At 44.4% G+C, this 22,960-nt stretch overlaps 1 protein-coding gene across 3 annotated transcripts in view; it reads left to right on the top strand.

Moving 5' to 3' along the window:
- Window positions 1-22,960, top strand: part of CEMIP (cell migration inducing hyaluronidase 1) — a 114,034-nt gene that overhangs the window by 72,892 nt on the left and 18,182 nt on the right. For all 3 annotated transcript variants that reach the window (XM_055811279.1, XM_055811275.1, XM_055811272.1), the window contains exons 12-17: window positions 8,439-8,614; window positions 9,195-9,404; window positions 14,984-15,189; window positions 18,481-18,550; window positions 19,379-19,507; window positions 20,207-20,292. In XM_055811279.1, the coding sequence (XP_055667254.1) occupies window positions 8,439-8,614; window positions 9,195-9,404; window positions 14,984-15,189; window positions 18,481-18,550; window positions 19,379-19,507; window positions 20,207-20,292 (877 nt within the window). The remainder of the gene's footprint in view (window positions 1-8,438; window positions 8,615-9,194; window positions 9,405-14,983; window positions 15,190-18,480; window positions 18,551-19,378; window positions 19,508-20,206; window positions 20,293-22,960) is intronic.

The following is a 22,960-nucleotide window of genomic DNA, read 5'->3' as shown; positions in this document are numbered from 1 at the left end:
ATGCATCTCCACTTGAGTCTGTGAAGTAATCTTTCCCTTTTAGATCTGTATTTTGGCACACTGATAAGCAGAGCAATACTGCATGAACTGCCTCTTCTGTGAATAGATGAGGATTTCTTAACTTTTATAGTTTACAAAAGCAAAGTTATTTTACAATATAAAAGTATGTAGTAACTGAGGCTGCATTTCAAAGGCAGCATATGCCTGGTGGTAAACAAGCACGTTACATTATCTTCTCCTTACACATTGGCAATTGCTTTAGGCAGAGGTTTTGCCTGCATTTACAGTAAGATCTTTCTCAGAAACCATGAGAGTACTTGGAACATCCAATGCACCAGGGAGTTAGCTCAGTTCTGTGAAATGAACTACTTCACCATTATCTCTGATGCAACATCTTCTGGAAGGTACGAATATTCTTCCTTTGGCAACTGCTTCCTCACAGAGCTCTAGCCATTCATTGTTGGGTGGCTCAAAAGAGAGATGCTCATCAAGCCAAGAAAAATGTTATTCACAGTTTGAATGTATCATAGTCTTATGACTTGAAATGAGTAGTACTTTCAAAGAAGACACATTTCCAAGCGAATATTTTTCCTGAGAAAATTTTGAGCTATTGGAAAAAAACTGTACCAGACTAGTATGAAACAAGTCACATCATAGAGATGATCTTGGAAGATAGTCAGTAAAAATAAAGATGACGTAGGAATATTTCTCTTAGGTTTCCCATAATCTAATTGGTCTGGGAAATTCATGTAATTACATTTATCTTCTACAACAATGGCAACTAAGTTAGTTTAAGGAAATGAATAAAGAGTTAAAACCAACAAAAAACATTAATGTAAATTTCAAATAAAGAAGCAGTGGAAACACTTGTTAAAGTAATTGTGCTCTTGGTCTCCCATTACTCTTTAGGAGAATTAGGACATTCCTTTTATTACCACAATTGAGATGAACACCAAGGCCAAAATCTGCCCTTACTTATATCCAGGCAACTCCATTGACGTCAATGGGATTTCACTGATTGTATAAATCAAGGCAAAATCTAGTCCAGTAATAAAAATCACATCCAACTTTCTTGTAACGAAAGCACATTCACACTAGAAAATGAAATTGTCTGCCTGTTTCTAAATTCAATCTAGATGAAATAAAACCTGGGCATAGCTGAGATGTCCCCTGCCTTTAGGAGCCAGGTGGTCCCTGATCTGCTCTATTCCTGGCCAAGGTGTAACTTTACCCATTGCCCTGTGCCATGACATGCAATTAGCCAGGGTAAGGAGCACTAATGAGCCAGGCGATGGGTGCCCTCCCTGCCTCCTCCCCTCCACCATGCCTGCAGCTGCCTGCAGCCCTGCCTGCACACTCCTGCCAGCCAGGGGGGCAGCAGCACCGCAGCGGTGGGCTTCGAGGTGTGACCATTGCTGGTGGAGGCAAACACCACCACAGTGGGCACTTGCCCCGCACTGAAACCTGCCAGTGCGCGGGTACGTACATACAAACCCACTGTCCCGTGATCAGGCACTGGCTTTGGTGAAACTTATGGGGATTCAATTAATTTCACCTGTGAGGCTTCTGTTAAATAGGGCTTTATTTGTCCCAGTGGCTCATCAAACACTGTGTGGAGGGAGAACAGCCAGCAGAGAGCAAGCACATAAAAATAGTTGGCGAGCAGCGGGCTGGCCCCAGCCTTAGCACAGGTGAGCGGCCCCTGCACAGCCGGTGCTTGTGGCCACATTAGGCTCTTAATTGCATGCAAAAGACATTCATCATAAATGTCTGCCTGCCTTTTGCTGCGTGAGATAGGCAAGATTGCTTTTCTCCTGAGAAAACACTTCCACACAGATACATTTCTATGCAGGGTCTCAGAGGGATGTCACTGGTAATAAATGGAATGGCTTCATTTTCCTAAGAGGTTTAGTTAGCAGCTGAGAACTCCAGAAGTCTGCCCTTTGAAAGACAAATGATAAAACCATTCCTACCCATGGTGGTTTGTTTCCCTTTCAATCTTTACTTTTTTCCTTTCCATTTTTTTTTCCTTTTAAATGAAATCTAGATGTCAGGTCTGAACTACTTAAGAGCCTCTTTGCTTAAAAAAGAGGCAGAAAACCTCTGCTTTGTGGACAGACACTGTGGTGTGGCAGCCGCTTGGCATACTAACGTTTAATTATAATTGATGCTCTCGTAATTTAATAATATTTTAATAAACATGGTTTAGCATGTTGTGCCAGATAAGTCAAACTCATTAGTTAGCTCATGTCCTCTTTATATTTGATACTTCTTGCTGAAACCTCATATTTCTTTACTTGCTAGAAATGGATTGATTAGAGGCTGGTCTTTTCAAAACAGCTTAAGAGCATCAAAACTCAATTCCCATTGGATTTTAGTAGGATTTAGTCATCTTAACTGTGGACTACTGCAGATCTCAGTGTAGAAGGCAAGGGAGGGAACCCAGGTACTGACCTTGTGCACTCCTTTATTGAAATAATTACACTAACGTCAAAACTGCGGCTCCCATGAGTAAGTGTGGTTCACATGAAGGCTCAGCTCTGCAGGTCCTGCTCCCAGTCAAATGGTCACTCACTCGAATGGAACTTTTTTTCTCCACTTGCCTCCTTTGTTTAACTTTTCTTTTCAATTGTCATTTTAGTGCCTGGATTATTTTCTCTGTGGGAACAGATTAAAACTGTTTGATCTTCCAACTTCACAAGGTTTGGGGAGGGACAATGGTGCAGGGCAGAGGGAGGGAGGAGGAAGGAAGGAAGGAAGGAAGGGTTGTGGTGTTATGATAGAACTGGATAGTAGGAAAGATCAAGTATTTTGTCTAGTTTCCCTGGGAAACAAGTCTTATCTGCATCTTGGTTGCTCTGTCTGAAGTTGCTACTAATGCTGATAAGTTTCACCATGGAACAAAAATGATGAAATGCTCTTTTGTGCTCCTATATGCTCTTGATAAGGCATGAAAAAACTATTTGTGCCTGGCATAATTACTGCAGTTATCCCACATACTGGTGCATCTATGGTTACGAGCACACATATCTTAAATCCTGCTTATTGGGTTGCAAATACTAGAGAGATATGGAGTTTACTGTGATCTTGTTCATGCAGAGAACTTTGAATTAAAAATGTAAATACGTAGTTGCCTAACAACTTCACAGCCTGTGTCAGCATTCATCTTGTGCTGTAAGGGTGGCAGAAGTCACTCCACTATCAATATACAGATACTTTTAGAGATCTGTGGTGTTCTGTTTAGAAGTTGGCATCATTCTGGCTGGATTTTGCCAGAAGCTCTTTTTTTAAGTGTGGTGGGGTGACCCTGGCTGGACGCCCAGTGCCCACCGGAGCCGCTCGATCTCTCCTTGTCAACTGGGCAGGGGAGAGAAAACATGACGAGGGGCTCCTGGCCGAGGTGGGGACAGGGAGATCGCTCGGCAGTTACCGTCACCGGCAAAACAGGCTCAGTGTGGGGAAATCAGTGCGATTTATTACCATTCAGCTGTGGCCAGCAGCGGGTCCATCGAGGAGCCAGCTGGTGTGGCTCCATCGGGCATTGGGAGAACCTTCTGGCAGCTTCTCACAGAAGCCACCCCTGCAGCTTACAGCCACCTTGGTGCTTGAGGACTTTGAGGACTGGGTGGGAAATGTTCGGAAATGGCCCGTTCTAACAGCCTTTGGGAGCTTGCTCTTCTGCCTCTGGGCATTGCCTGGAAGCACAATTGCCAGAAACAGATTCAGGCTTGCGCAGAGGTTCAGAAGGGTTGAGCTTGAGCCTGATTTAAGTAACGGTTTGCTCTGTTTGTCCACCAGACCTGCCTAATCTTCCCATCCCAGCTGCAAGAACTTACATGTCAGGATAAGGTGAGGAAAAACCCGGAAGGTCAGGGAGGGAAAACCTGGCATTTGCAGAAGTATGTCAGTAGATTGCCAAGTAGCTGCTGCAGAAAGGGAGCATGAGGTGGGACCCTGCCGTTGGGATAAAACACTAACAGACCTCGCAGAGACCTCTCAGTGCCCGGTTAAAGCCAGCATGAGCAGATGCGCTGCCCTAGGTCCACATCAATCCTCCTGTCACCTCTGTTGGCAGCAGTAAAATCCGCTCATTTCAGCCTTGAAACCAAAGAGCTACAGGGGCTTTGGTCCGACAGGGAATTTGAGCATACACTTACTAATGTCCACGTGAACTCAAGGCTTTTCATGCTCCTGCAATAGAGGGTGTATTTCTGACTTTTGTGGGACACCATGCAGGATCTTGAAGGAGAAAAGGAACAAAAGGCTGTAATAGGAATGAGTTGCCCAGCAGGAAACTGTCCCAAGAAGGCTTAGTTAGCTCTGAACTCCTTACAGAATTTCATCCCTTCTGCTGTATGTCTTTCTACTGGCAACTTAATTTTCCACGTAAAACTTATGAATTTGAGGAATATTTATTCATTAAGACATCAGGTTGTACTGTATGACTCGAGAAGCTGGTTAGCTCACCCAAACCATGCTGTGTTACATTACAGGCTTGTGGCTTAGGGATGCAATAGCAAACCCCATTGAGATAATTCAGAATAATGAGGATTTGACAGGATGCTGGTGTGAACATTTGTTGGTTAGTAAATATAAGCAATAGGGGCATCACCACCAGTGATGACAAATATTTGGCAAAAATGTTAAATCTGACGGAGGTCTGGGCTGGCACCTACAATGAGTTGCACTGATTTTAAAGACTGCCTGAAGGATTGACTGTCACTGGGTTACATGGGTTGAACAGACAAGCTGGTGTTTAGCGTTTCCTTTAAAAACTCTTGTTTAGGAAACTTTAAAAGACCATGAGAGAGAAGGTCATAGCCTTCGAGAGCCCAAAGGAGAATAAAAGACTCCTTAGAGAAAAAAAAAAAAAAAAAAATCCAGGAGCATCCTAGCTCCACTTTTACCTTCACCAAACCCAGACCTTCAAGTACCTGTTTCACTTCTGAAAGCGAGATTTAGCACTTTGTGTCATTTAGAGCCAACACTTTTAGGAATGCATGAGTGTACCTGGGCGGGATTTCAGAGACATCTGTGTAACTCGCCAGAGCTGAGCACTCTTCCACATCTGTAGCAGCTGAAATAGTTTTAAAATTCCACCCTTCCTAGGTCTGATAAGGCCTAAGACCCAGGTTTTATGGCTAGGTTCAAGTATGGCAGGTTTTTCTGGAGCTTTGTACAGTTTAGAGAGACTCTCCTTTGAATTGCTTTGTTGACATAGGCATGCCCTTGATGAGTGCATCATCTATGTTTATTTTAAGGCATACTTTCTTTTAATAATTACCTTGTCCTTACCAACAACTGGCAACTTTAATAATCACTGTCAAGTAATAAGCATGGAAATATGCTCATATCTTGTTGAATCAAAACTTCTACCAGGCAAGCCCACACATTACAGCTGTTCCCTGTGAATTTACATTTTGCTAACTGGAGGCACTGGTATGACAAATACAGCAGCAAACTCGGGGCGTTTTTCCTAGCCCGTCACACAGGCCCGTTGTGGGGAGATGTAATCTGTGTCACTGCAAGGCTTTGTTTGGTTTAGATTATACCATGGCACAAGCCTGGCTTGCTGGCAAGACAACATCTGTCCGTGAGGGCTGCGGCAGGACCAAGCCCAAAGGAGGAAACGGTGAATCAGTGACCCCTGGGTTTGCTAGCAGTTGGGCAATCGCAGACATCAGCTTTGATGCTGAAGCAGCAGACACATTCCTCCCACATTCAAAGCGCAGTGTCGCCTTCTTAGTATCAAACCACTTCAGTGCCAATTTGCAAACCCCTGGCTGGGGGTTGCCCATGGCCAGTGCTCGGGGTCTCAGGGATCGTGGCTGCTCGCTGGGAAGGCTCCATGTGCTGGCTGTGAACAGCAGCCTGACTTCAAATTTGTAGCTCTGCAGAGTGAGATGCTCCCATCCCTGTGTGCACTCCCTAAACTCGCCACGGAGCAGCCTCTTTTGTTGTGGTTTTTTTCATGTCTGTCACTAAACATGCCCCAGTGGCTCCCTGGAAGTGCCGCGTGTCTATAGATGCACATCGTGGTGCTCCCAGCCCCATGGCAAGTGGCCAGTACCAGAGTGCTGGATCCCAGCAGGTATTTACAGCACCTGAGGGCTCCCGTGCCAGGGTCTGTCTGCCACAAGCTGTTTCAGGAGCACAGCCCTATTGCCATGGGGAGCCTGAATTTCTAGCTGCCTTAGGAGAGGTTTGTTTTTCAAAACTCTGTTAAAGGAGCTATTATTCAAAATCCACTTTTACGTTGGAAGGGAATTGTTTTCCATCTCTCCTTTTATCTCCAAACAAGTCAAGTCAGCAAAAGCACAAAGTGAAAAACATGCACCCAAGAAGTTATATTTAGAAACCGGTTAGTCTGTATTTAACATTTCTGTCAGTGCTTACCCTGTTTTGCATGTCTGGACTGGTGTTAAATTAAATTAAATACGTGCAAGCATGACATTTATTATTCTAGAGCTCAGCACATGAATAACAAAACTGCCTATCTAATTTCACTGCCACAAATCCTGGAGATGTGGCTTCATATAGGATGTTCTTATGGTTATCTGAACTTCTTCCTGCATTTCAGTAAATCAAGGAAAGGTCAGCTCTGGGGGAAACTTAAAAATAACAGCTTAAAAACAGTTTTGTGTGACAGGCTGTTCTCCTTAACAGCCTCTCTCAAGGGTCCAGCACAGAGTACCCTCGTGTGGAGGACACTCACCGCAGCAGCTTTATAAATGTATGTGACTAAGGGAAGCGAAGCTGCTTTTTGGAGGGGCTGGGTCTAGTTTTGACCACACATCTGATGAGGTTCACTGGCTTCAGAGCAACAACACAGGGAAGACCAGGACTTTCTAGGCAGGCAACTGCAAAAGTGGGTGAGGTGCAAACCTGTGGCCCCTTGCAGCCCCCCGTTCCTAGGGCTGAGTGCGGAGCTCAGAGAAGCCTCATCTTCCCACCACAGCCAAAAAGCTGTGTCCACCTGTTCTGCCATCATTGCTGCTCTAGTTCATAGAGAGTTTTTTTTTTTTTCACATGATCATGTTATTTTGAAGGCGGAGGTGCTGGGGCAGAAGGCACGTGTGGTGGTGCGAACCCATCCCGCAAACACAGCTGTCTCGGAGCAAGGCGGAGCACTCACCCTTCCCAAATCCCAGTATCACCATCAAACTACACTACTCCCAGCTGCAGGAGAAGAGGGAGTGAATGGTGTTTGCTTATCTTTGTTATAAAGTCAGAGCATCATGTTTTGATTAAAAACAAGACTGTTTTAATGTTCAAAATCCTCCCCTCAACTTGGCACCTCTGCTTAAGCATGAAGTGCTTCGCAGCGATATCCAGGCTTCAGGCTTTCCATTTGTTTCTAATTATGGATTTGAACGATTCCATTGAAATTAAATACAGGCAAGTGTGGCATTCCTTGAAGTTCAGTGTTTACTTAAAGAGTTTATTACTTATTTTTACTGGAATAATACAGAATGTAGTCAGTAAGATGAACCTTTTCCCAACTGCATTCTCTGCAGAAAGCTGCGGAAGGAAGGAGGGAATATGAATATGTTTGAATGAGATTACAGCAAAGAGATGATTTTGCTTTCTAGACATCCGCACTGCCTGAACTTCACCCCTTTCTGCTCAGGCATGGGAAAGCCTTTTGTGCTTTTAACCCCTCCGTGGAGCCAGGTGTGTGTGAGTAGGATGTTACGAGTAACTTTGGCCTGGCAAAGGGAGATGTGGCCTGGGGCAGATGGAAGTTCCCATCGACTCTGACTACACCAGGGCAGAGGGAAGTGTTGAAAGTAAATTGGAGACATGCAGGTGGATCTAACATTGAGAGGTTTGGGAGGGCAGGGAGCAGGAGAGTTTGCATCCCACAAGCTGGATGAGGGGTTGCAATTGTCCCAAGCCACAATTGCCGCAAGGCTTTCTGCCCAGCCCTCTCCTTGCTTAGGTTAACAGCCACAGCGTTAGCAGCATCACGCTGATGCTCGCCCCTGAATAGTGCTGTGGGATCTAAGCAGCACCCAGTGCCTCACTGTAGGAAGTGCTGCCCTAACCTTGGGGATCTGGACTGTTCAGTAGCTGCGTCATCAGATTTCTTTACATTGGATGTTCATACATGACTGACTGTGATCCAAAGTAAAAAGATCTTGAAAGATCACGGTCCCTTTTCAAGGCAGGAACTATGTTTTGTCTAACAGACTGTTGGTTTAACTCCCTGGCTCAATGAAGCAACTTCAGACCAAAAATCCCACTTCCTCTGTTGCAAATATCTCAGCAAGACCTTGGGTGACACCTGTGCTCCAGCCTTCCCTCCTTTGAGGAGTCAGCCAACAGTTTTTGCTGATTCAATTACTCCATTATCATGCCAGCACCACCACAGGAAGCACAAGGGGAAACCAGCAGCATTGGCAGAGTAACCCTGAAACTGGATCTTGCTCTTTTAGGGAAAGCGGCATACCTCCACATTGGCGAAGTCATTGACGGCGTTGACATGCGGGCAGAAGTGGGGCTGCTGAGCCGCAACGTTGTGGTGATGGGCGAGATGGAAGGGCAGTGCTATGAGTACAGCAGCAAGTTATGCTCCTTCTTTGATTTCGACACCTTTGGGGGACACATCAAGGTAGGGCTGGAGCCCTCTCCTTGCACTTTCCTCCTCCCAGCCACACCTTCACATACCAAGGGAGCCAGGATGCACAAGGGAAAACCCCCTCACGTCAGCCACTGAGCAAACAGCCTCTCCCCGCAGTACAGCAGATCCACCCCGCTGCTGCCGCCTGCCCCTTGCCTTTGAAGTGCTCCTCACACCCCTGCAGACATTGCTCAGCCAGCCAGGCTGGTTCTTAACCCACCCAAGGTATTGCCCCCACATTCTGGTCCCAGTTTTCCCCAGATTCTAGTGGTGCTCAGCCCAGGGAGTTCGATTTGAGCCCAGCTGACTGAAACTCACAGAAAACATTAAATGCAAATAGTTTTCCTTCTAAAATTAAGTTAAATGTAGCAATGGCAGCAGTGGGGGCATCAAAGATAATCCCCTTAGCCACCATGACACTCTTTCTCTCACCCTGCAGCCATATACTCCCTTCCACGTGGTAAATCTCCCTAGCAGATACAGTGCAACCCTTCCTATTCCTGTATTCCCCCCTCCTTCTTACCCTCGACAGTCTTTTGTGTTTCTTGACTGATGTTTTATTGTTCTCCAGATTGGTCTTGACTTTAAGGCTACCCACATTGAAGGTCTAGAACTGAAATATATGGGCCAGCAGACAATGGGGCATTACCCAATTCATTTCCATATGGCTGGAGATGTGGATGAGAAAGGAGGCTACAACCCTCCAACGTACGTGAAGGATGTCTCCATTCACCATACCTTCTCCCGTTGTGTCACAGTCCATGGATCCAACGGTTTGCTGGTAAGATTCCCTGGAGTCTACCTTAGCAATCAAGGCACCAGTCAAAAAATTTCCTCATAGCATTAATACAGCTTAATTATTGCAGGACGATGTGTTTTATTGTTAGAGCTAGCGTCTGGCTTTTCCTGACGTGGATATATATTCCAGGTGTATTTCAACCCACGTTAAAACGGAGGAGGCCAGTGTGGCACTGCAGGCTGTGCTGACTCAGAGCGGGCAGAGCTTCTGTCTGTGTGCAGCAACGTCTGCGGGCCAGCCCATCTCTAATGAGTAGTTGGGTCTATATAGACGGAGAGCTTGCTATTTAAAGAGGATAATCAGAAGGTTTAAGCGTGCTTCATCTTTCCTGTAATGTAATAAAAGTTTGTGATTGCAGTGCCATTCACAACGTTAAGCACTCACAGAACTCTCATTTGTTGGAGTTGCCCTCTGAAAGAAGAAATCTTTTAGGGTAATTCTATAGAATGACCTGTGCTTGCCAGACAAGTTACAAGACACCAGAGACGGTAAGAACACATTCAGATCCTCCCCAGATGTAGGGGTGCCACCTTCTTCTTTGGGGTAAGGATGCAGAGGGAAAACAATGCTACCTTACTGAGCATCCTGGAGACTGGCACACAGCACCAAAAGGCTTTCCTCACTCTTATCCCACCTTTGATAGCTTCTTCTTACTCATATTCAGGAAATGGGCAGAAACCTATCCCAAAAGCAGAGCTGCTAAAGGTGTGAAATAAACGTAAGGTTTGACCAAACTTTTCCCCAAGCATCAGCTCACATATGAAGTCTTAAAATGACAAGATTTCTGTAGGCAAAGGACTCATACCCGTTCAGTGAGACAGCAGCATATTCCAAAAGGAAAGATGTGTTTCAGAGCCCTGAAGAGGAGCATTTGTACCGTCAAGAGCCCTGCTACCATATATAACAGAGTTTTAAGAGAAGACATATCATTGGCAGTTGTAACCTGGATGGTCACTGTGCGTTAGGAGTTCATATCCATACCACTGTTGTAAAGTTACTGTACCATCTCATTGTAGGAGCCTGTAAGGATTTCTTTTGCTGTATATTTCTATTTTCTATTTCTGTATTTCTACATTTCTTTACTTTTTCCCCTCTATATTTCTATTTTCCTAATTCTATTTTGGGGAATAGCAATTGTTTTCAGCACTTAGCTAAGACATGATTTTTGCCCTTTACTTGCTGATGAATGCTTCCTCCTTCACTGACTTTAGCCCATGGAGGCCTTGGTCTTACAGTATTCCTTTGGGCAAAGACTGCAGGCTACAACCCCCAAAACTGGCAGCCTTGGAAGGGAAGGTCACAGGCATAATTAAAATGCACAGAAGTTGAAGAGAGGGCATTGAAATTGCAGCTCTAGAAGCAGAGCGGCTTTTATCTGCTATTTATGAATCTGAGGTTTGGGGGTTGACCTCTATGCATCTAAGTTTATAACATGATCCTAAAAACCTACCAAGTGAACGCAGCTTCTGAAGGAAAAAGATGTTCTGCTATCTAGATTATTTAAGGCATTCAGGGTCATATGGCATCTTCCCAGTTCGAAGCTGCCCATCGCAGCTGTGGTTGGTGTGGGGAGTGGGAGGGCAGCGCTGAGGATTCATTTGCCCACACCACTGTGGGCTGGGACCAGTGGTGCCACAAACACATCCTCCGGCTGCACAGGGGCTGCCCAGCTGTGGGTGAGCTGCAGAGCAGCTAAAGCTCTGCTTCTGGATCTAAGGTGAGATCTTCATTCCCTATTGATTAATACTTGCCAAACCACATACCCAGAGCCTGGCATTTTTCTTACCAGTCAGACAGATGGGTTCATATAGAGCGTTTGGAAACAGTTCTGGCTTTTGTGCTTTCCCCAAATGGTAACTGTGTTGTGGGGAATCCATGGCACAGGGATGCATGTGCTCAGGCTTTTCCAGCCAAGACAGTATGATGTAGCTGATGAAAGCAGTTTGAGTCTCTTGCTGTTACTCAACAGCCGCAATTCCCTAAATGACCGGGCATTGCCTCCATCATAAGGCACCGGAGAGAAATCTTAGAAATTAAGATGTATAATCTGAAACGTTAGTCACGAATTTAATCCCTGTTGATTATAGCTTATCAAAATGTGTGAATACTACACTCTAGTCATAACACTTTTACCTTTGTTTTATTTTAACTGTATAATTGTTGCTGACAGCTGAAAAGAAAGTCCCAGTGAAACAACGCAATCTGACCAAGTTTGTTCAGTTGCATCACAGACAACGTGCTCTGCAGGTTGCATCACTTAAATGTTGTGTCACTGCTCTGTGATAGACATCTGCAACCAGCAGGTCCATGCCTTGATTCTCAGGTGATCTCACCACAATCTCCTCATCTGCTTTCTGACTCTTCATTTCCTTCCTCTCCTCTTACTTCTGCCCCAGATATATTCACAGACACCCACATGGTTTCCAGTGATTGCAATAGTTACTCTATACGTTTCCTAGTTTCCTATTATCTTCTTGCTTGGGCAACACTACTTGTTTCCACATGCATGAACACCATTTGTGCACGCAGAGGTGAGCTCTGTCTTCCTCCATTCATTCCCTCTGAGATCAGGTAGATCCACAGCATACTTTGCTGAGGGAGAATTTGCCTTGGTGATGTGTTACAAACCACACTTCGGAAAGTCATACAAAAAATCTAGTGGAGCTATTAAACCTCAGCATAGCACAGCAGTTAGTGATGTCCTTAACTTTAAGCCACTGATTTCAGAGGGACTTCTTGCATGCCTGTGGTTGAGTACGTGGGCAAATGCTTTAACAGGTGGGAGAGGGATATCAGTTATTTTTAACTGTCATTAAAGCAGGCTGGTAATTTCCATACAGGCTTCCTTGCTTGCTTTGCTATCACTTTTCTCATGTCACTTCATCTCACTTCAGAGATACTCATACTGAAAACACTAGGAGGAAAGAATGTCCAGTCATTCCTGAAGACAGAAGTGTTTTTTCTGTGGGTCTGTCAGTGTGCTGGAAGTCACTATCGCAGCCTTAGCTCATTTCCATTGATGAGCTGTTCTGCGCTTGTCTGCAAATTCATATTCACTGCAAGGCACAGAGGGTCCTTCTGGAAACAAATACGTAGAAATTCTTTTCTCACCATAATTATTGTTTGAAAATGCAATAATTACCCAATATTTGCTTTAATATATTGGCCATAAAACCACCTAGTTACGCCACTGCAGTCCCAGGGATGCAACTTTGCTCCAATTCCCACACTCTCCACTGGATCCCAGTGTGCAAGCTAAAATAGAAGCAGCCATTGGGGAGGGAAATTAAATGGAGGTCAATAAACAGTCTGGCAGAATCCAGGGGAGAGCTCTGCTTCATGGAGTAAGAGGCTGTGCTATCTAACTGCTTCAGCGGTATCTGCTTTTACTAATACAGATACACTACATAGCGACTGCTTTACCATGAAGGCCGTAGATTAGTCATGGTTACAGTAAGATTATGAACTATTGAGAAGGTTTTTATCAAATAAAAAAATCAAACCCATTGGAAAAGTGATTTTGGAACAAGCATCTTGTTTGCTATCCAAGTATTTCAGTACTGGGCTTGTGCAGGAAACCAAGACAGAGCTGACCGAGAGGTGCGGTACAGGGAAAGTAATTAATCAGGCAAAGGGTGACAAATGCACTAGGGACCAGGTCCCTGGCTGGTAACTCCACGTTGTTCTGTGGGCTTTCAGGGATGAATTAGAACGATGGGCATTTGCTGGCTCTGAACCCCTCTGCCAGCGCGCACTGCTCTTTCTGCTTCACTCCTTTCTCACCGTGCTGGGAGATACATTCCCCTGCGATGTTACTCCCCGTGCACAGAGGTGGGCTTTGCCCCAGCTGAAGTCTGGTCACTACAGGGGTTGATGTCTCAGTCCTGGTGCAGTGCTGTGCGGGCTGGAAAGATGAATGGCCCTACCAAGTGGCTAGCATTTCTCTAGGGAAACTGTTTTGGTCATCTAAATGTCACAGCACCATTGCTCATGTGTATTCTAAGTATTACTGTTGGGTGAAAGAAAGTTAATGGGTTTCAGTGGCAGTTTCTGTGCAGTTCTGACATCTCTGTATTTAAAAGACTTCTTCCACATGTTGGAAAACTTCTGAGGATAGTTCACTCTCCTGAAATATATCGCATAAACATTTGCCCCCCTCTTCCAAGAGGAGACAGTTCAGTCTAATGACATATGTTTTACACCTAAATAAAGAAGCCTAAACCTTGCAAAAGCTATCATCTAATTAGATCAGGGAAGGTAGCAGTAAATTTCAGTAAAGGTAGCTCAAAGGAATGCACCCCTTTGCAGGTCATTTAGGCTCTGTTTAATTTACTGTGGTGACTTGTGTTCGGAGATTTGAGTATTTACACTGGAGCATGGATGATGCATAATAGATGTGTGTGCAGATGTAAGCTTGTAATAGGTTTGGCAAGCAAAGTGTTCTTATGTGAAAACATATTTGTAATCATTTCAACACTAGTCCTGGGATTTTATTTGAAATCGGTGCTCCTTGCTTTAAGAATGAGTCTCAGGCCTGTTTACAAAAGTAATTCAGGCACGGGAGTGTCCAGGTGTCTCAATAGCACCATAAAGAACAGGTCTTCTATCCAGTTTAATATTGTCTTTTGCCCCTTGGCAATTGCTGTTTCATCTGAAGCATTTGTAGGAACGCGCTGGTGTCAGGCTAACCTTTGCCAGGAAGGTTTCCTAAGTCCAAGGTGGTCGATGGGTGATGGCTGATGGGAAGCGCAAAGAAAGAGCCCAGGAAAGCCAGCTCTTCACCTGGCCAATGGAGATGAAATTAATTTTCCATATCCCAGACATATCCACCAACAACTGACTTGCTGGACCTGGTCTGTCTGGGGGCTGTGGTTCCCCAGCCAGTCCTAGCCTTAGGCTTTGAATTTACGTATCTGCTCATGAAATAGTTTCCTCAGATCTGTCAGTGGGGTGATGGGTAATGTTCTGTCCACCACAACCGTGTCCCAGTGTTAACAACAGTCAAACCAAAACCAGAACAGCACTGATTAACACCAGCTGATTTGTCCCAGGGTCAAGTAAAGCTTCTGTCAGCAACTTGGAAAAAAGATCAGGTCAAACCTAAAACAAGCCAGCCTGTCTGGAAAACAACTTGCCGCCTCTCTGATAGCCTGAAAAAATATTTTTTCAGCTCAGCTGCATTTTTCAGATGCATTTTATGTAGCTGCTCATGTAACTCCATGTGAAGATGAATGAGCCCAGATGTGAACATCTAACATCCTCCATTCATCCCCCACTCCGTGTTTTTTCCAGCCTCATGCTAAGACAGTCTTTGATTTCACAGGCCAACAAGAATGGAATGAGCTTTTCCTAGATGATGACAAATTCTAATTAAATTTAAGTGTTGGAGTTATTGCTTAGACTATGAGCTCTTAAGAGCAAAGAATGATCTTGCTTTTGGTTTTGCTTATACACCCCGAGTTCAAGAGGGTACTGAGGTTCCTATGCATCATTGTATACTTCTTATTATGCAGTGGCTGATGCATGACGCCTGAACACCGACCTTCATTTTGTACATGTAGGTGAAGGATGCTGTGGGTTACGATGCACTGGGACATTGCTTCTTTACGGAGGATGGACCAGAAGAGCGTAACACATTTGATCACTGCCTTGGACTGCTTGTTAAACCCAGCACTCTGCTCCCCTCAGACCGAGACAGCAGGATGTGCAAGCTGATCACAGAGGGTGCTTACCCGGGGTACATCCCGAAACCCAGGCAGGACTGTAGGTGAGTGGGAGCTTTCCTTTTCTTCTTTCTTTTCTTTGCAGGATTTAGCTGTAAAAGATAGCATTACATGTATATGATCATGTAGTCATCTGTAGAGGTCTGGGCTGCATGCCCCAAAGGTTGGGAAAGCAGTCTCCTTGGGATCTTTATACTTGTGCTTTTCAGATGCCTTCACACCTGCAATGTAATTTTCATTTTTAGCATAAAGCCTACCGACATAGCTCCTACCTCAGATGTTGAAAATCTCTCTTTCAAAGTACACAGTGATGCCTTGTGTCTTACGGAGTCTTGATACCAATGCCTCCACAAAAAGTTGCTGAGTTCAGAATGGGCTGTGTTCTGACATTCATGCTCATCTCAAATGGTAGCTGATTTTGAAAATACTCCCATTAATTCAAAAGTCATTATCTGTGAAGAATGGATACTGTTTAATGGTACGGCATTGGCCTTATGCATTCATTTGGCACAGTCTGCCCAAATTGGAGTAAAACCAAAATGATATAATAAATGTAGTTTAGTACAGAATTGGAACTTGACAATAAAAGATCAAAGACTGTATACACCCATTGGGTCTCTAGTAGCCTGTCTGTACATAAGCTCATTAAAACATTTCCATGAGAACTTCTCAAAACTTCTGTTTGCCACAAACACTGTATTAAACTTGAAAAATGCCAAATGCCTTTCACCCTTTTTTCAAGATCCTGTCCTCCAAGTGTCCTTGCAGATCTGCCAGCTGAGGTTTAGATGAGGATTATAGAAGCCTTTGTAAAAAGAAGAGATTTTACAAGTTCTTTTTGCAGTTTTGTTGCCTTATAGAAAAAAATCAGATGAAGTATAAAGAAACACAACCAGCTTGGCCACACAGTTAAACATTAGAATATTTTCTTAGAGGAATTAATGGGTTCTTCATTAGCAGTAGCTTTTAAACACAGGTTAGGGAAATGCAAGTCACAAATACCGTAGTTGTAGTTGACCCTGTCGTAAGGCAGGGTGTGGACTCACTGAGCTCCTGAAGGCCATTCTTGCCCTTCTTTCCATGATTTTCCAGCTGGTTTTCTGCCCCAAAATCAAGGTGCGCAACCTAGGAATATGTTTTTATTGCTAATTACTGCTGTTCAGGGAACTTACTCGTTTTGATGCATAGCAGGTGGCTGATTAGCTTTCTTTTTCTCTCCCCATCCCCCCAACTCTTCTTGAGAGAGTACTAAACTCTTCAAGCAAAACCTGTGTTCTTAGCAGCTAGGCAAGCAGATCCCCAGCTGCAGTCCAGGGAGCATAGCAAGTGGTCTGGAGCAGATCTGTGGAACCACATCATTTACAGAATGTTTTCCATTAAAAGCTGGATGTCAACTTTGCATTTAAGAGTTTAAAACTGATGGTGGATCATCTTGAGGACAGGACCCCTGTGCAACAGAATGGGAGGTCTTCCACAGTGAAGGTTTGTCTTGAGAGCACAGGGCATAGGTGCTGTGTTGAAGCTGCTGGAAGACAGGAACACTTCTGCCCGTAGTCCAGATTTTTCTCCAGGAATTTATTCTGCTGTACTTGGAAGGGTGGGCAGAATCTACACTAAAAAAGAAAGATAAATTTCTGACCCACAAAAAGTCAATGGGAAAGTCTCTGAGCCAGACTTCCACCCTGAAAATGAGACAGACAGAGGCTGATTGATGCCTAACAGCTAAAATTCTTCAGGGGATTTCTTTTATTTGGAACTACTCTGAGGCTGTATCAGTATCACCCATTCTGTCCTCAGAACAAACTAGGGTTTTGTCCAAAGAAACGTATTTTTAGCTTTTTAGTTTGGCAGGGGAAAGAGATGAATTCATGCAATGCTCTTTTTCACATCTGTGTTTGTTTATAAATTACACTTAATGTCTCCATTCATAAAATAAGAGTTAATAAGCCATTGTGCTCATTTTCCACTGATAATCCATTTAATAGTCAGAAGGACATATCCTGTGTCATTTTGAAGACTGTTATATGAAAAAGTGCTAGGAATGATAGGCGGAGGTCTGATGAAAAGGTCCTATGGTGCTTTGATCTACCATGTCTTTCTTTATAAAAGAATTTAAGGTCTGATCAGAAAAATAGCTTGGTTTGCACTGGGCTTATCCAGCCTACAAGTGCATGAGTTTGCTGACACTACCCCTGGGGCAGCAGCCAAGGCGCCCAGCGCCGGGATGAGGGATGAGCACCGGCTGTGGCTCTGTCGGCTTGGAAGAGGCAGGCAGGCAGCTGCTGCCAGAAATTAAGACAATTGGATTGTGCCAAATGACACAGTAACCTGCCCAATCCATATGGCTCTGAGGAACGGGATTGGGATGAAAGACAGGTCACTGTGGAAATAGAACGCCCTTGTCCTTGCCCACACACTGGAGCACAGCCTATAAATAATCTCAAATTGTTTCTTTCTAGGCCAGTCCCATGCCCAAAATAGAAAAATTTTTCTATGTTTGCATAATAAAGGGGCACAAACAGAAATTCATCTTAGGCCAGCAAACCCGGTTGGCCTAAAGGCCCCCCGTGAAGTCCTTCACAGTGAGATTTAAACAGACATAAGTGTTCTATACGTTCACCCTTCAGGAGGGTGAATCTCACCCTGAGTTTTGGGGACCCAGTCTGCTGGTTGTGAGTGCTGTATTTTTTCCTCCCAGAGTTCATGTGCCTGTTGGTTAATGAACGCTGTATGTCACAGGGTGGACAGTGATGGATTGATCTTTTCTTCTTGATGAGAATCCTTCAATTAAGAGTCTTTTATGCACGTTAAACAAATGGAGTTCTTTTGTCCCAAAAGAAATGCATGGGAGGGTGGGAGCGAATAAAGTTTCTGAATCAATGCAGCTCTTGGAGAAGGCAGGTACCAGGGTACACTTGGAAAGTGCTTAAGAAGCATTTCGTTGGGTGCCTTGACTAAATGAGTCTCTAATGAACCTGAGGGCTTATCTGGGGGCAAAGTTCTTTTCTGTGACTTGTGCAACAACATATTTACCTTATCATAAACCATGACTGACATCCTACAGCTTCATAGCAGGCTTGGAATTGCAGTCGAAATTCCTCGTTTAATACTTGGTGTTTTGAAAGATAAGGCCGTGCTGTCTGTCAGACTGCAGAGGACACGTGTGGTATGAGAAGAAAAACAACAAAAAAACCCCCACTGTTCCCTTTGCCCCCTAGGCAGGACCCCTTATCTGGGGAGGTATCAGCCCTGCCTGTACTGGGGGGAGTTGACTGGTGACTGGTGTGTGCTCAAACTGTCATTTTCATGTTATTCTTTGTTTTCCTGACCCGCAGTGCCGTATCCACCTTCTGGATAGCCAACCCACACAACAACCTTATAAACTGTGCAGCTGCAGGATCTGAAGTGAGTGCAGAAGTTTCTTATTTGGTAACAACTGCAGCTCTGCAAGGCTGAGGCTCTTGCTGGAATAAAACCTGCTTCTGTTACACAGGCGTTTTTGAAACTGCTCGATCGAGACATATATTAATGTGGCTAGTGCTGCCAATAAAAAATTATGCTTTTCCTTTTGCTCCACACTTCTTGTCACTTGCTGTTTCTAGAGCAGGATGGCTTTAACAAAAATTCCCAGCCTTTGCACAGCATGCAGCCTGAATAAATTAAATAAATGTGACTGCGGAGTCCCAGTGAAGTCCTTGGCAATGATTCTGTTGGTTGCAGTACAGTGCTCTGAAATTTCAATCAGCACTAATGCTAATTCCACAGAAATTCTTGGTCACATCAGGAGCCTTTATTTTCCTACTAAGAGAAATAAACAAGCAAAGCAAGCCTTAAACAAAGAGATGTGGTCTTTCCAAAGTTTCCAAATCTTTGTACCTAGATTTGGGGTCCTAGATACAGTTTTAGGTAACTAAATAAGAATGATCTGATTTTTAAGATCTGAGGACATCACTGTATGTGTGTGTGTGATGGATTTCGAAAGCCTTGCTTATAGCTTCAATGTAGATGTCAAAACCTAGCTTAAAGCACATTGAAGATGCGGGAGTGTGAATATGAATGTATGTGTGTGTTAAGTTCTTTGCTGCATATAATTATGTAACTCAAAGCTGACGGCTATGATTTGTCCCAAAATATTCTGGCTTATGTCTTGTGGCTTTACTGATAAATCCTTGGGCTAAAGTGGATCAACAAAGAAGTTCAAGCAAAGTCTCAGGTGTCCATTCTCTTTCTTAGGAAACAGGCTTTTGGTTTGTTCTGCACCACGTGCCGACAGGGCCCTCAGCGGGCATGTATTCCCCTGGCTACTCGGAGCACATGCCGATGGGGAAATTCTCCAACAACCGCGCACATTCCAACTACCGGGTGAGTCTGCACGCAACGGGACTGCTGCCCTCAAAAAAACCATCATCTTCTCACTCCAGCCCTTTGGGTCTGCAAGCTATTACTGCCTGTGCTTTCTGTTTCACTGAGAGTCACTGCAACTTGTTTGTGTCTGCAGACAGAGCAGCCTGCGTGCTGGTGTGGGAGCTCCCAGTCAGCCAGCACCCGCTTCGCTTGGCTCCTGGGCATTCAGAGATGCTCTTCCCTCTGCTCAGCCTGCTCCTCTGCTCGCCTGAAATAGTGCCTCCGGGAGCATCTGTTGGCAGCTTGTCTAATTATAGACTTCAACTGCCAGTGCTAGCAATTAAATGAACAGCTTCTAGAGGGATAAATACAGGCCGCTGTCTAATTGCCTTCTCTTATTTACCCTTAGCATGCCTTGGTGTGGGGCTGTGTGTTCCTGACTGCTTTAGACTGCAGCAGGGTGTTTATGTGTGTGTGGGGGGGGTTACATGCATTTACAAGAGAGGTGCAGTTTCTGGAAATTTGCAGCACTTTTGGGGGGTCTGTGTAAATCTGGACAGTCCTGCTAGCCCTCTGTTTCACGTGCTACTGACAGAAGCAGTTATTAGGATCGTGCGAGTGACTTTGGCCTAGAACAATTGAAGGCAGAGCCTGGATATGGAAAGAACTGTAGAATATATAAATACACTGTAATATTGCATTTCTCATTCCTTTTAGGCTGGAATGATCATTGATAATGGCGTTAAAACCACTCCAGCTTCTGCCAAGGACAAAAGACCTATCCTGACACTGATTTCTGGGAGGTAAAGTGTCTTGTGTGGTTTGGTTTGGAAAAGACTTCTCTGTAGCACTGAATGAAAGCTATGAAACTCACCAAGGAAGGTGACAAGAAGCATCGCTATATCTTTGGGGTGGTTCTTAATGCGGAAAGGTCTTTGCTTAGATTTACCGCTCTAACTTCATCTTCTCCATTCCCCAGCCTAAGGGACCCCCAGCACCCACATACTTCTGGTTTTGTCCTTGCTCTTTAGCTCTGAGCTGGGCTGTCATGGATATTACATCTGCTTTAGGGTGTTGCACTGATTATATATATTTTTTAGATAAACAAGAAAATTAAATGTTGTCTGGTCAACAGCTCTGCTGGGCAGAACTTGCTGCAAAAGTTTCCCAGGAATAAGAAATCAAAGTATATCCTAGGAATGCTCTTGATTTTCTTCAATCCTTCAGGACCTGCTTGCACAGGGAGTGTTTACGTGATGGAGCTCACACTTTGATTTCAAATTTCTGTCTAGTTCCAGATCTGACTGCAATAATAATTACAATGAAATACACAAAGCCGCTCTTCATCCCTGCTGCTGCACACAGCCTCTGTGTGGCATAACAGAGTCATTGAGAAATACTGGAAACCTCTCTATAAAGCACATGGTATCGGCTGACCTACCATGGTCTGATAGCTTCTGAGAACCCCCTCTCTTTCCCCAAAGCGGACTCCATGTGGAGGCTCATGTAAGCAGAGTGCTTCTTGCAGGCAAAATGTAATAGCCTGAGGACCGCACTTGTACCCTTTTATCTCGGTAGAGATTGAGTCTGGCTCTTAACTTAGTTACCAACCCCAGGGAGAGAGAATGACTTGCATATTCTCAAGTTTCATAGTTTTCTCTCCTATTAGATGAATTGCCTGCTGTTGCACCCAACCTGCATTCCCCCATGACTGGGTTTCTTGACAGAAGAAACCACGCAGAGAAGAGAAATCTGCTGAAAACCTCTGTGCAGCAGGGGAGAATGACAATTTCTTTCTTTTCTCCTTTCCATCTGTGGGGCATGGCTTACCCAGATTGCTGTAGTCACATGCTGGGCAAGCACTGCAGGGGTGGGATTGGTCCTCCTCCACAGGGGAACCCAGCCAGCAGCTCAGATATCGGTTATCCTGGGATCCACACCACCCCAGTGCTCTGCCTAGCAGCTGATGTTAAAAGATGTTCAAAAGTGAATATTATTTACATTATTTTAATGCTCAATTAATTGAATGATTAATTGAATGATAAAAGTAACTTCTAAAAAATGAGTTATTAAGAGAAGCCTGCTCTGCAAGTACCTCCAAATTCTCTTGGGAGTCTGATACTGCTTTTCCATGTAGCTGAGCACATGCCTTGGGAAACTGCCTGCTGCCACAGGCGCAGGAAGGGATTACAAAAGGCAATTTGTCCCTTGCCATACAAGGGCAGGAATGACCCCTGGAAGCCAAGCAATTCATAATGCAGTCATGTTTATGCTCAGGGATTACCCACCAGCACGGGCTGTAGCTCAGATTATTTATACCTTTTTCTGCCTTTCATGTATCAAGACAGAAAGACTAAATAAATGCTTATGGTTGGACTGGCTGGGGCAAACTTTGGGGCAGGCTGGACAGTTGCAGAGTTGGAGAGATTATTCTGCATTCAGTTACAGCATTAAATGTCTGAGTCAAACTCTGTATCCTGTAGTGTTCCTCCGGTTATACATGGATGTGAATGAAACTGGAATCCATCTCCAAATATCCGTATTTAACAATGCCTGGGGAATTCACAAGGGCTGATACTAAATCTCTGTCTGAAAGCAAATTCACAGTGATGAAGCTGCCAAAGCAATATTCATTTACTGGAACCCTATCAGCCTGATGCTCAGTTTTAGATTGATATGATGGCTTATTAAGGAAAGCAAAGTGCTATTGAATAGCTGTTAGTGATCTGACAGCTTGGCCTTGCTACCCATTGGTGAGGCATGAATTTTAATCTCTGGACCATCCGTTGCTGGCACTGAGTTGGATACTCATCTGTCAGGTTTTCTAACCTGTGTAGCATAATGGAAGATGCTCCTTCAGTAGCAAAAGGGAAAGCTGTGCCTCAGGACTGGGTAAATGACAGCCAAGCTCAGCATCACCATAGCGAGCCAGGTCCTTGCTCGGGTTCTGTGACCGGAGTGGTGGCTGACAGGCAGCAGCTGAGGGCACACGTTGCTGCAGTTTCCACTTGTGTCTGCTTTTTTTTTCTGCATCAGGCCAATATTTCATCATACTTGGGAACTTCAGAGTTAATAAATCTTGTACGTGTGTCCTGGGTAATGTGTAGCGGGAATAGTGAAGGACATACACACAGTCCCTCTCCAAGATGTTTTAATTCCTTTCTCCAGCAAGGAAAATTTGGCATGATACTCAGTGCCGCAGCATAGCCAAAGCTAGGAGATAAGAATACTCAAAAGGGAAAACAAAAGGATATTTATCTAAATAACAGGAGTATGCTAAAGGATAACAGTAAAGGATTAAAAAATACCTCAGGCTTTTGGGAGCAATAACAAACTTTCCATGCTTTCAGCAATATATCAACAATACAATAACGGAAAGGTGAAAGGAAAATTGGAGCGGGTCTTTACAACTGCCTTGTCTGGGCTGTCCTTCCATTGGCAGCTGGGTCTGGCCATCGCTCCATGACAAGA

Source organism: Falco peregrinus, chromosome 1, assembly GCF_023634155.1.
Source record: "Falco peregrinus isolate bFalPer1 chromosome 1, bFalPer1.pri, whole genome shotgun sequence".
NCBI lineage: Eukaryota > Metazoa > Chordata > Aves > Falconiformes > Falconidae > Falco > Falco peregrinus.
The sequence above is the reverse complement of the archived record's forward strand: the minus strand, read 5'-3'. Positions and strand labels throughout refer to the sequence as shown.